Source organism: Ochotona curzoniae, unplaced genomic scaffold, assembly GCF_017591425.1.
Source record: "Ochotona curzoniae isolate NIBS_2020 unplaced genomic scaffold, NIBS_Ocur_1.0 patch175, whole genome shotgun sequence".
NCBI classification, from domain to species: domain Eukaryota; kingdom Metazoa; phylum Chordata; class Mammalia; order Lagomorpha; family Ochotonidae; genus Ochotona; species Ochotona curzoniae.
In genome coordinates this window covers 133,058-146,082 of record NW_024466723.1, presented here as the reverse complement: position 1 = coordinate 146,082, position 13,025 = coordinate 133,058, and the positions used below count along the sequence as shown (strand labels likewise).

General features: G+C 50.6%; 1 protein-coding gene and 1 pseudogene across 2 annotated transcripts in view; one reads left to right on the top strand and one right to left on the bottom strand.

The window, feature by feature from the left end:
- The window catches only part of LOC121166571 (signal transducer and activator of transcription 5B), a 69,010-nt gene that overhangs the window by 45,245 nt on the left and 10,740 nt on the right, over window positions 1-13,025 (top strand). The window contains exons 3-12 of one of the 2 annotated variants that reach the window (XM_040995768.1): window positions 590-746; window positions 3,069-3,158; window positions 5,616-5,790; window positions 8,478-8,608; window positions 8,847-8,998; window positions 9,414-9,569; window positions 9,959-10,138; window positions 10,481-10,568; window positions 10,663-10,785; window positions 12,610-12,702. In XM_040995768.1, the coding sequence (XP_040851702.1) occupies window positions 590-746; window positions 3,069-3,158; window positions 5,616-5,790; window positions 8,478-8,608; window positions 8,847-8,998; window positions 9,414-9,569; window positions 9,959-10,138; window positions 10,481-10,568; window positions 10,663-10,785; window positions 12,610-12,702 (1,345 nt within the window). The remainder of the gene's footprint in view (window positions 1-589; window positions 747-3,068; window positions 3,159-5,615; window positions 5,791-8,477; window positions 8,609-8,846; window positions 8,999-9,413; window positions 9,570-9,958; window positions 10,139-10,480; window positions 10,569-10,662; window positions 10,786-12,609; window positions 12,703-13,025) is intronic. The other variant, XM_040995769.1, reaches the window with a different exon arrangement.
- Window positions 3,567-4,208, bottom strand: LOC121166539 (annotated as a pseudogene).

Here is a 13,025-nt window from a genome sequence, read left to right as displayed (position 1 = left end):
GAACTAATACAGCAATTGGATTCTTTTGTTCACGGGTAAAGTCAGCAAGGCCTGGTAGGTCGCAGTCTCCCATTGGTGAGGCACCTTCTGACACGGTCTCATTGCCAGGCTCCTTCGACATAGCAGTAACTCTTGGTTGACCTGTCTCTACTCCAGAAACACTCTATGTTACATTGAGCGACACAGGCATTGAGCTCACTGAGTCTGGAAAGGACGTGTAGCACGGCGTGAACCTTGTGCCCTCCTTTATGCCCTTGTGGGATAACTATAAATAGGAGATTATCAGAGCTCCTGTTTCCTCCAACATGCACAAAGCACTTTGCCTTTCCCTTCATTTCTCGGAGCAGATAACGTGAGCTGCAAAGCCAGCAGCAGCAAGAAGGAGAAAGGGCAGCATGTTGTTAGCCCAGCGTGCAGTCAAGTTCAGAAAGGCTGCGTCTGGTCACTGGGGGACTTGTTTCTGAAAATCTGCAGGAGCAAAAAGAAGAAATCACTTCAGTCAAAGAATGCTTGTGTGATATGTTGAGGCTGCATTTGTACAGGCTCATGTGCATGTATGTATACAGATCATGTAATTTTTTTCCCCTAGGGACTCAATAGATCTTGATAATCCACAGGAGAACATTAAGGCCACCCAGCTCCTGGAGGGCCTGGTGCAGGAGCTGCAGAAGAAGGCCGAGCACCAGGTGGGGGAAGATGGCTTTCTCCTGAAGATCAAGCTGGGCCACTATGCCACCCAGCTGCAGGTGGGTGTGAACTCCAGGCGGCACTCACCTCTTCTCCCCACCATGGCCACCCCTCACCCCCGAACAAAGTTGTTTAATCTTTTACCAGAGAGACTTGGCCTCTCTTCTCCCACCCAGGCCCTTTAAGGTTCCGTGTACTAGGTTCTGTAACAAACACTCAGTTCTAATTGGTTTTGTGTGCTCTTGTTTAAAAAAAATTCTTATTTGAAATTCACATAAAATTATCAAAAATGATACCAAGACCTGTATATAAGCCCAAATTGACCGATTAACATTTGATCCTATTCCTTTTTTCTTCCTGCATTGGCATACTTTTTAGTCATTGGATAGTAAGTTGTATACATTGCATCCCTTTACTCATTAATATTTATTTGGGCATCTTCTAAAAAATATAGGTCATATTGATTATAATCCCTTTATCAACTTCAGGAAACTTGATGTTGATATAAAATCTTAAGTAATCTTATGTCTATACTTCCATTGTGTCAGCTGGCCAAAATGCAGTCCAAGATCACATATACAGGTACTGCAAAAAGCTCATGGAAAAATAGAATTAAAAGATAGTTTAGAGGGCCAATGTTGTATAATAGCAAGTAAAGGCACTGCCTGTGATGCTGACATCCCAAATGGGTGCTGTTCTAAGTGCCAGCTTCTCCACTTCAGATGCAAGTCCCTGATAATGCACCTGTGAAAGCAGAGCCCCTGCATCTATGTGGGAGACCCAGATGCAGCTCCTGGCTGCTGGTTTCAGCCTGGCCTAGCTGTGGCTGTTCTAGCCATTGGGAGAGTGAACCAGTGGATGAAAGAACTCTTTCTCTCCATGCTTATAATTCTTGACTTTCAAATAAAGAAACAAACTTTTTTTTTTAAAGATTTATTTTTATTATTTTTTCATTGGAAAGGCAGATATACAGAGAGGAGAGACAGAGAGGAAGATCTTCCATCCGATGATTCACTCCCCAAGTGAGCGCAACGGGTCGATACTATGCCGATCCGAAGCCAGGAGCCTCTTCCGGGTCTCCCACGTGGGTGCAGGTTCCCAAAGCTTTGGGCCGTCCTCGACTGCTTTCCCAGGCCACAGGCAGGGAGCTGGAAGGGAAGCGGGGCTGCCGGGATTAGAACCGGCGCCCATATGGGATCCCGGGCGTGCAAGGTGAGGACCTTTAACCACTTGCGCCACCGCGCCGGGCCCTTTTTTTTTTTTTTTAAAGATTTATTTTTATTATTTTTTCATTGGAAAGGCAGATATACAGAGAGGAGAGACAGAGAGGAAGACAAACTTTTTTTTTTTAAGGTTAATTATTTTTATTGGAAAGGCAAATCCACAGAGAAAAGGAGAAACAGAAAGATCCTCCGTCCACTGGCCCACTCCCCAAGTAACCACAATGGCCAAACTGAGCTGATCTGAAGCCAGGAGCCAGGACCTTCCTCTGGGTCTCCCATGTGGGTGCAGGGTCCCAAGGCTTTAAGCCGTCCTTTACTTCCCTCCCAGGCCACAAACAGGGAGCCAGAAGGGAGGTGAAGCAGCTGGGACATGGATCAGCACCCATATGGGATCCTGGCACATGCAAGGCAAGGATCCAGCCATTAGGCTATCATGCCGGTCCCAAAACAAACATTTAAAGAAATAGTAACAAAAAAGGTATTTATTTTGGTGAAAAAAAAATTGAAATCGATTTAACCAGAATATGCGTTTTCCACAAACATTTTAAAATACCCTTTTCCTGAATCAAATTGTTCTTATCTGTTTCATCATCTTTAATCCAGAACTACTTTGCAATCCTCTTTTATTACTTCAGCATTTCAAAATAAGTCACCTACCCCCTTCCTGTTTACAGATAAAGCGTTCTTTGTGTGGGGTTTATCTCATGTTTTCCCATAATGAGATTCACGTTGCCCATCTCTGGTCAGGACTCTAAATGAGTGTCCTCTAAATGAGTGTACCCTCCCCAAGTGTGTGTCGCATTCAGACACACAGTGTCTCCCCTCCCCTCACCAATGATGCTGATTCTTACTGCTTAGGCCCAGTGGTGGTGTTTCTGCTGTGCTGTGTCCTTTAAAAAAAGAAAAACTTACCTGTTCTGCTTCCAAGAATATTGTACGTTAGACAACTTGAAACACAACAAACAAAGCAATCCTTTTTTCCCTGCCATTGGGTTTTCTCCGCTGTACTTTCTTGTTCCCCGTCTGTGTGAAAGGGCATTTCCTAGGATCCTGGTGGTGCATCACCTGGAGTCCTCTCGGCCAGGAGAACCCTAAGGCAGGATTAGGTCCTGGAGCGGGCAGTGGGACTAGGTGATGTTTGCTTTTGGATTCTTCCAGAACACGTATGACCGCTGTCCCATGGAGCTGGTACGCTGCATCCGGCACATTCTGTACAACGAGCAGAGGCTGGTCCGGGAGGCCAACAACGTGAGTGTCCCGTGGGGGCGGGGAGAGAAGAGGGAGGTCCCTTCAGCACACCCTGTCTCTGTTGTGTCATGGTTTTGTCAGGGTGACTCAGTGGATGTCTCTCGGTGTGTTTTAAAGACATGTACTCGTAACTGATGTATCTGCCTTTGATGAAATTGCAACCCTAAAACCACATAATTAAGTGCCAAATATTTTAATCCTAACCGCAATGTTTTGGTTTGCTGTTGTTTAATAAGCATATTTTCTTTAAATAAATCCTCCAGTAGGGGATGGAGAATTCATTGCCTTTACTTAGAAGAAGGATGTGTAAATAGTTACCTGTTGAATTTATATATACAGTTCACCAATATTCCCTTATTGGAAACATTAGTATTTCCTTGTCACAGTTCCCAAGAGGACTTTAAAGTCTCAAAATTCAGTGTCTCTTTTGGCTTGTTTCTCCCTCCAGTCCACCCAGGCCTTATTAAGTTTGCTTCCTATCATCATCATCTCCATCTTCACAGGATCTGCTTCCGCATCGTAGGAGGCCTTTTCTTTCTCTCTGCATTCTTTTCCAGCCTGAGTCAGATACTCCCACTGTGTGTTTTCTTCCTTTTTCCTATATAGTAAGAACTGTATCCATCTTTGGCTTTTTCTCAACTGCCTTCCACAGAGATGGTTTTCAACAGATTGTTCTCAATCATGACAGAACTCTTGCCATTTAGTTCAAAGGACCTTTTGTGAAATGCACTCGCACGTTCTCTGTGGGAACTTGGTAAACTCCAGTTAGCGTGATGTAGATCTTCACAGGCTTGTCTGACTGATCTCATCTGTAATTGCTGGTTCTCACTGGATATCCTGTTGCGATGGGAGCGACCACAGCAGCTGGCTAGTCATGGTTAAGGAGTTCTGCTCTTCTGGGATTATTTTTGTATCTTGTTCTTGATTTCGGTCTTAATCTTGGATTTTTCTACGGTAAAGGCATCATGTAGTCTTTTCCAAGTAGCCTTTTCCGAGCAATACCTTTACCTCCTCTAGATCTTCCTGTAATTCTTCCCAAGCTGAAGTCATGGTTGAGCTGAGTCAGGCAGCCAGACAGGAGAGAGAGCAGGAAACACCACACCTAGTACATTTAGCCTGGGCCAACCCCACTACCCAACCCAGAACCAGATCACAACCCACCTGTCCCACAATGTCTTAGTAAAGGCATGCTTGTTGTATTCATTAAATTACTTAGGAAAGACTTCGACTTAGCCCCCACAAACCCAGTGTTTAAAGGCATGGATTGGTCCAGGTCATTTAAATGGCTGGATACCCACAGATCTTATGTGTAGCCCCTTTCCCCATGACTTCCTATAGCAATCCTCAGGATACATCTTCTATGTGCAAACAAACTGTTCCATCTCCAAGATATCTTGAGTGAGGATCCATCGTGGTGCAGCAAATTGATCTGCTGATTGCAACACCAGTATCCCATATTGAAGTCGTGACTGTTCCACTTCCAAACCAGCTTCCTATTAATGTGCCTGGGAAGGCAGCTAATAATGGCCTAAGTGTTGGGGGTAATGCTACCCAGGTAGGAGGCCTGCTCCTGGCTTCTATCTGGACCAGCCTTGGCTGTCTGGACCATATGGTCTATGAACCAATAAATGGAAGATCTCTGTCTCTCCTCTGCATTTGAAATAAATAAATAGAGGTTGGCGCCCTGGTATTAACAGGCTAAGCCTCTACCTATGTGGTGTTGGCATCCCATAGGGGCACCAGTTGGATTCCCAGCTGCTCTACTTCTGATTCAGCTCCCTGTTAATGTGCCAGGGAAAGCAGTGGAAGGTGACCCATTGCCTCACATGGGGTATCCAGATGAAGCCCAAGCTCCTAGCTTGGGACTGGCCCAGCTCTGGCCTTTGCAGCCAATGGGGAGTAAACCAGTGGATGGGAGATTCTCTCTCTCTCTCTCTCTCTCTCTCTCTCTCTCTCTCTCTCTCTCTTCTCTCTCTAACTCTGCCTTGCAAATAAAAATACTTTTTTTTTTCAATGATAAACTTTTTTTTTTTTAAGAAAAAGAATCTTGGATGAGGACACAGTGTGTGTCCGGGCAGCCCTGTTGCCCACTCTGTCCTCATCATTAGCACAGTGACTTGGCATTGTGTCAGTGAGTTGGTGTGGAGTGAGGAGTCATCACTATTACTAGGAAAACCTGGATGACACCAAGACTGTGCTAAACTTTAGTCTCACTGAAAAGAATCAGATGGACCCCTTTTGGGAATCTCGAGTGGAGGCCAGATCTGAATTAGAAGTTTCTAGTGTACTCTACGAAGATGCCTTATGTCCTGCTGGCCCCAGTTCACACAGATGCCATTTGAGACTTGTACGCTGGTGAGGCCTTCGGCCATTTGTAGGGACCAGCTTTTCTTGGGGGTGTCAGCCTCAGCTTTCTCCTATCCCACTGGCCTGCGCTTTGTTTGGGTCTGTCTCCAGGGTAGTTCTCCAGCTGGAAGTCTTGCTGATGCCATGTCCCAGAAGCACCTGCAAATCAACCAGACGTTTGAGGAGCTGCGACTGGTCACACAGGACACGGAGAATGAGCTGAAAAAACTGCAGCAGACTCAGGAGTACTTCATCATCCAGTACCAGGAGAGCCTGAGGATCCAAGGTGGGCCCAGCACCTGTCCCCAAGGAGGAAGGGGGCTGGGTGGCTTTCAGGCTGCTCTCCAGCCCAACGTGTCCGAGTCTGTTTGAGTACCAGGCGATGACTGGCACCAATGTCAGTGCCAGAAGGAAGAGACTTCAGAAAAGCCAAGTGGGGAGTCTCATGCAGAATCCCTCGCACCCGGGAAGCCCCCAGACTGCAAGGGAGGACACCTCCTCTTTTAGGAAGAAGCTTGCCATCTAGGGAAAGAGCACCACAATATTTTATGTGTAATAGGCAACTTTCCCTAGAATGATCAGTGAAATAAATAATTACATGATAAGAAAACTTTCCAAGCAACGAGAGGTCAAGAGACAAGGGGCTGAACACTTCTGATGTTGCATTCCAAGTGGTGCTTCTGAGGGGCCTCCTGCACCTCTGGGGGTCCTTGTACCAGGAGACAAAGCATAAAGGTCTAGTGTTAAGTCCTGCTTGTCACAGCAGAGCCCACCAGTGCCCCTCTTGACCCTAGGGATATTAGACACGCTGAGACTAGGCAGTGTCCTCTCTTGCTTGCCAGCCCAGCTGAGAAACTCAGGGAGGTCCTGGATCAGCATGTCAGCCTATACAGATACTAACATGTGCACTGCACAGGTACTCCTGCAGCATGTGTGTGCAAACTCCATTCTAAACCATGTGGGTCATAATTATAAATGTAGTTCCTGCCCCAAAAGATCATAGAGTTTTAAAAGGGGGGTGCTAACGCAGTAGCCTAGTGGTTGAAGTCCTCGCCTTCCATGTACCGGGATCTTTATGGATGTTGATTCAAGTCCCAGCGGCCCCACGTCCCTTCCAGCTCCCTACTTGTGGTCTGGGAAAGCAATCAAACATGGTCCAAAAAGCCTTGGGACCCTGCACCCTCATGAGAGACCATGAAGAAGCTCCTGGCTTCAGATCGGATCAGCTCTGGCCGTTGTGGCCACTTGTGGGGTGAATCAGTGGATGGAAGATCTTCCTCTCTGGATATCTGACCTTTTAATAAAAATAAATAAATCTCTTTTTTTAATGATGTATTTAATTATTTGAAAGGCAAAGACAAAGCTATGGTCCATCTGCTGATTCACTCCCTAAGTGGCTGCAGTAGCAGGAGCCAGGAGTTCCATCCAGGTCATCCAGTGGATGGCAGCGGTCCAAGCGCAGGGGCATTCATGTGCTGCCTTCCCAGGCATACTAGTAGGGAATGGATTATAAAAGACACAGTGCTCACTAAGAGATGGGGACACTATAAGCTGCAACACGACAGATACAGAGGACCCGAGGCCCCTGGTCACATTGTAAGACCTGTCTGTCCTGTAAGAGTCCTACAAATCAAGCAACAGCTGGCAAGAGGATGCCAGAACATCCTCCTCCTAGCTGCTGACTCCACCCCACACTGCCTGCAGAGCCAGCAGAGTTCAGGGTGTTAATTCTACCCAGGTCCTTTGTGATCCTGAATTTAGGTTTAGGACCCGTGCTGGGGATGGGTTAAGACTGGAGCCACATCTGAATTTGTTCCTGTAGTGCCACGTGTGTTCAGCCTCATCTATCTGCCTCCCCCATCCTGTGCAGACCATGGGCCCGTTGGCGCAAGGGAAGGCTCAGCTCCCTCAGTGAAGCCAGCCCTTGTCTCAGGTCTCCCAGACCTCCTTCCAGAAAATTGTGCAGATTTCCAGGAGACAGCCAAGTGGGTCACTGGCATGGGGAGGCCAGGCCCAGGGGCTGGGACCAAACGCCCATCCTGTGAGTGGGCAGGTTTCTGTGTAGTCAGCCCAGTCCCCTAGTCCAGACCCTGCCTGGGGAGCACTCAGTCTGTATGGTGCCTTGCCCAAGATGTGTGCAGATCTGTGAGTTGTAGTTCTGGGCAGTTGCTGGCTGCCTGGAGTGGCTTTCATGGGTCCACTTGTGTGTTCCCTGAGGCAGGGACAAGGTCAGGGTGACATGGCCCATAGAGGCCAGCCAAGAGCTCCAGCAAGATGGGCTCGAGCTGGGAAGGTTCTGGGAGGAAGGCATGACCTGGGTCAGGGCTGTGGCTCTCTGTGGGGAAGGGTGTACAGGGGCTTTGCCTGGGCACATGCTCACTTCTAAGCCAGGTTAGTGACCAGTTAGTGCCACACAGGTGTTCCTCATGCTCGACTTTGTCCTTTCCTTGGTCTAAAGGTTTTTGTCACAGCTGTTCTGATCAAGGTGTTAAGGCCTCACAGGCCAGATCCCCATGTGGGTGAAGGCCCTCCAGGGAGTGTGAGGGCAGCAGTGCCCTTCCCAGGGACATCTCGTTGCTCCCAGCAGGCCCAGGTATCTCTCCTGGTGGTCTTTGCTGGTTAGTGGGCTGAGCTCATGGGGACCCCAGGACAGAAAGGGGTGGCTCCTGGCAGGGCACATGCCTCACCCGAGACTAGTCCAACCCAGAGTCCTTGTGATAAGGGCTCAGCAGACAGCTGTGTGTGGAGGCAGACAGAGCCAGAGGCAGGGTTGAGTGTCCATTACCCACCCCTGGAGGAGGACATGGTCAGGAGCCTGGAGAGTGAGGGTGGGACTGCCTTCGAGGGAGCCCATTCATCACTGGCACCCAGGCAGGCTTGCAGGACTCCTGATCTGTCCAGCTGGGTGCAGGCTTGGGGCTCGGTACCAGGCTGCAGGAGGTGATGGCCATGGGTGTCGTGTCCCCTCTGCAGCTCAGTTTGCTCAACTGGCCCAGCTGAACCCCCAGGAGCGACTAAGCAGGGAGACGGCCCTGCAGCAGAAGCAGGTGTCCCTGGAGGCCTGGCTGCAGCGCGAGGCCCAGACCCTGCAGCAGTACCGCGTGGTGAGTGGCTCTGCGTCCTGCTCCCAGGGTGGAACATCCTGGTGGGGGCTGTTGGAACCAGCCAGGGGGACAAGGCCGGGATGAGAGCAGGGCCCTGGAGAGCCGGTGGCTGGATCCTTCTCTCTGGGATGCTCTGGGTCAGCGCAGGTGTGGAGCAGGAGGTGTCGGGCCTTGTGTCTCTGGGCATCCTGCAGGCTGGCCTGGGGGCCCAGCAGGGCTGCTGTCCACCGTCCCGCAGGAGCTGGCTGAGAAGCATCAGAAGACCCTGCAGCTGCTGCGGAAGCAGCAGACCATCATTCTGGATGACGAGCTGATCCAGTGGAAGCGGCGGCAACAGCTGGCCGGCAATGGTGGGCCCCCCGAGGGCAGCCTGGACGTGCTGCAGTCCTGGTGAGGCCAGGGTGCGGATTGGGCTGGTGGAAGGGGCAGACCCCTCTGCCCACTGGGTCAGCCTGTGTGGCAGGCCCCTCTGTTGGGGACAACTTGCATCTCAGCAGGGCCCACTTGTGACACAGACATTAGTCTCAAAGTCCTTGCCAGCTTCCCTAGTGAGGGCGTCTTGTCCTGAGGGGGGCCTGGCCAGGTGTGCAGAGCTCTGGGCTGCTTGGTCCTGGCCTGTTTCCTGTGCTTCTGGTAGGCAGTCAGCCTGCTCTGAAGCAGGAAAAGGAGGGGCGGTTACAGCACAGACTCTCCTGGGAGTGTGGAGCTGTATAATGGCACAGAGTCTCCCCCAACGGGAGTCCTCCAACTGCAGTCTGGGAAGTGGGGGAGCCCTAGCATACCTGTGGTCCTGGGCTGCCCCCAGGTGTGAGAAGCTGGCCGAGATCATCTGGCAGAACCGGCAGCAGATCCGCCGAGCCGAGCACCTGTGCCAGCAGCTGCCCATCCCCGGCCCCGTGGAGGAGATGTTGGCCGAGGTCAATGCCACCATCACAGACATCATCTCAGCCCTGGTGACCAGGTGACCGCTGTCCCTTGGCCATGCCCCGTGGGCAGGGTGGCTCCCCACCTGGGAGGCAGGGGTGCTGGGCAGCCTGGGTGTCTGTTCCAGTCCTGGCTCGCCCTGCCTCACATCCCTCCCCACCCTGTCAGCTGTGACTGTGGCTTCTCTGGCCCCATTTCTATGGCAGACACCACAAGCGGTGTCCTCAGGGCCTGCTCCCCTCCTGCCCTTTTCCCAACCCCTTCCCTGGGGTCTCCCTGAGAGCTGGACCTGGGCAGTGTGCCCTTCTTTCATCTGCTGAGCCCCAGTGGAGGGAGGGAGGAGCCCCACCCTGCCCTGCCCTGCCCCAGAGAGGCCTCTCCCTGGAGCGTGTCTCACGGCCTGCGGGCTCCCCGTGTCCCCTGCAGCACCTTCATCATTGAGAAGCAACCCCCTCAGGTCCTGAAGACCCAGACCAAGTTTGCAGCCACCGTGCGCCTGCTGGTGGGCGGGAAGCTGAACGTGCACATGAACCCCCCGCAGGTGAAGGCCACCATCATCAGTGAGCAGCAGGCCAAGTCCCTGCTCAAGAACGAGAACACCCGCAAGTAAATGTCCCCCCGCCTCTCGCTCCTTGCTGCTTTCCTGTGTGCTTGCGATGGGAAGAACGTACTTCTGCCTCCTGGGTCAGCTTCCCGTGGTCCCTTCTGGCCTCTTCTTCACTAGAGAAGGAACAGCACAGGGATGTTCTGCCATGAAGATGCTACGCTTTGTTTCTCATTAGCAGGGATGCGCTCAAGACAACTCCTGTGTGTTGCGCAGCTAACGTTTCCGCTCCATCACCTCGTTTGTAGCAGCCTTCTTTTACTTCCTCTGCCCCAAATCTGTCCCGTCCCCACCGGGTGCCGAATCGCAGTGTATGACCTGGAGCCGCCTCTCTGTGCTTGCAGCGAGTACAGCGGCGAGATCCTCAACAACTGCTGCGTCATGGAATACCACCAAGCCACAGGCACCCTCAGCGCCCACTTCAGGAACATGGTGAGGCCGGGGAGGCGGGCCAGCCGGGATTTTTCCTGACTGGTGGGTGGTGAAGGGTGGGCGTCTTTGTCATCTTGCTCCTTCCCGTCTGCAGTCCCTGAAGCGCATCAAGAGGTCTGACCGACGTGGAGCAGAGTCTGTGACCGAAGAAAAATTTACCATCCTGTTCGAATCACAGTTCAGTGTTGGTGGAAATGAACTGGTTTTTCAAGTCAAGGTGAGGAGCTGGCTCGGCTACCACTCTGGCTCGATCTGTCTTTTGTCCTACAAAAGGATTGTTTAGATTCCTGCATGTCTTCTCTCACCACTGATCCACAGAGAACTGGGAACCCTCCCTTAGACTGTCTTAGGACATGGACACACAGTCTCTTTGCAGCAGCTGGTGGACAGGTAAACTGAGTCAGGGCACCAGCACTCAGAGTTTGATAAGTGGTTTGTCAATGCTAAATGTTTATTACTTGTTTCCCAGAAGTGTTTGTACTTTTCTCTCTTGTTCCCCATGTACCTTTGACAGACTAATTCCATCCTTCAGGAATGCCTAATTTTTATAAAACGTTTTTATTTGAAAGTCAGAGTCAACAGAAAGAGGGAGAGAAAGATCCTCCATCCACTGTTTCACTCCCCAAACAGCCACAATGGCTGATGCTGGAGCCTGCCAAAAGCAGGAGCTGGGAACTGCTTCCAGGCCTGCCGTATGGGTGCAGCGGTCCATGTACATGAGCCATCTTCCACTGCCTTCCCAAGTGCCTTAGCAGGGAGTTGGATTACATGTGAAGCAGCCAGCTCTTGAGTCAGTGCACATATGGAGTGCCAGGATTGCAGGTAGTAACTGTACTTGTTGTGACACAGCACTGACCCCACTATGCCACCTTTTTTTTTTTTTAAGATTTATTTGTTTTCATTGGAAAGTCAGATATACAGAAAGGAGGAGAGACAGAAAGGAAGATCTTTCATCTGCTGATTCAGTCCCCAAGTGGCCACAGTGGCTGGCGCTGAGCCGATCAGGAGGCAGGAGCCTCCTCTGGGTCTCCCACGTTGGTACAGGATCCCAAAGCTGTCCTCAACTGCTCTCCCAGGCCATAGCAGGGAATAGGATGGGGAAACAGGGCCATCCGGACACAAAGTGGTGCCTGTATGGGATCCCGGCACATGCATGGTGAGGACTTTAGCCACTAGGCCACATGCTGAACCCACAATATCACTTTTTTAAAGAGGATTTATTTATTTTTATTAGAGAGATGGACTTACAGGGACACAGGGACACAAGACAGATTTTCCATCCACTAATTCACTCCCCAAGTGGCCACAATGGCCAGAGCTGAGCCTTTCAACTCAGGAGCCAGGAGCTTCTTCTGGGTCTCCCATACAGGTATAAGGTCCCAAGGCTTTGGACCATCCTCCACTGTGTTCCCAGGCTGTAAGCAGGGATCTGGATGGGAAGCAAAGCAGCTGGAACACAAACCAGTGCCATATAGGATACTGATGTTTGCATTTAAGGAATTAACCAGTTAAACCATTGCACCAGCCACCACGATACCATTTTTAAAATAAAATGTCTATGACTGAGCACAGAATGTCAGATTAGGGGCCAGCACTGTGTATAGCATGTAAAGCTGCTACCTGCACTGCCAGCATCCCATATGGGTGCCAGTTCAAGACCCAACCATTCCATTTTTGATCCAGCTCCCTGCCAATGTACCTGAGAAAACAGCAGAAGATACCCCGAGTATTGGGCCTCTATATCCCAGGGAGCAATTAGGAAGAAGCTCCAGACTCATGGCTTTGGCCTAGTTCAGTTCCAGTTGTGACCATTTAGGGAGTGAACCAACTGATGGAAGATTTCTCTTTCTCTCTGTTTCTTCCTCTAGGTGTGACTTTGGCTTTCAGATAAATAAATATTTTGGGGTGGGGGAGATTATTACTAGAACTACTCAGATTCTGTGTGTGAAGATGTTTCCTGAAGCAGGAGAAAGTTGCAGCAGGAAGGGACGGGGGAGGAACTTGGGGCTGTGGCACTTAGCTCTCTCCTGTATTCTTTTAGACCCTGTCGCTCCCTGTGGTGGTGATTGTGCACGGCAGCCAGGACAACAACGCAACAGCCACCGTTCTTTGGGACAATGCCTTCGCGGAGCCTGTGAGTGGGTTTTGGGGCCTGTGGGTTTCCAGGTCTTCATTCCAGTGTCTTTGGATCTCTTTGTTTTCATCCTTCCCCAAAAAATCAGAGGAAAACAAATGCTGTTTTCCCTAACAGAGTAGAAGGGTTGTGGGAAGCATACAGGCTGGGTTAGGCCACAATTCACTTACCATGTGACTGTGGGACAGGTGCCTGGCCTCTCTGGGCCTGAGTTGCCAGCCAGCGATGGGCAGTTGTAGTGTCAGGAAGATTGTGTTTACTGACACGGGGAGTTGTCATTGGCTGAGGCAGTTCTCCGACTCTTACACGGCAGTTCCTTCATG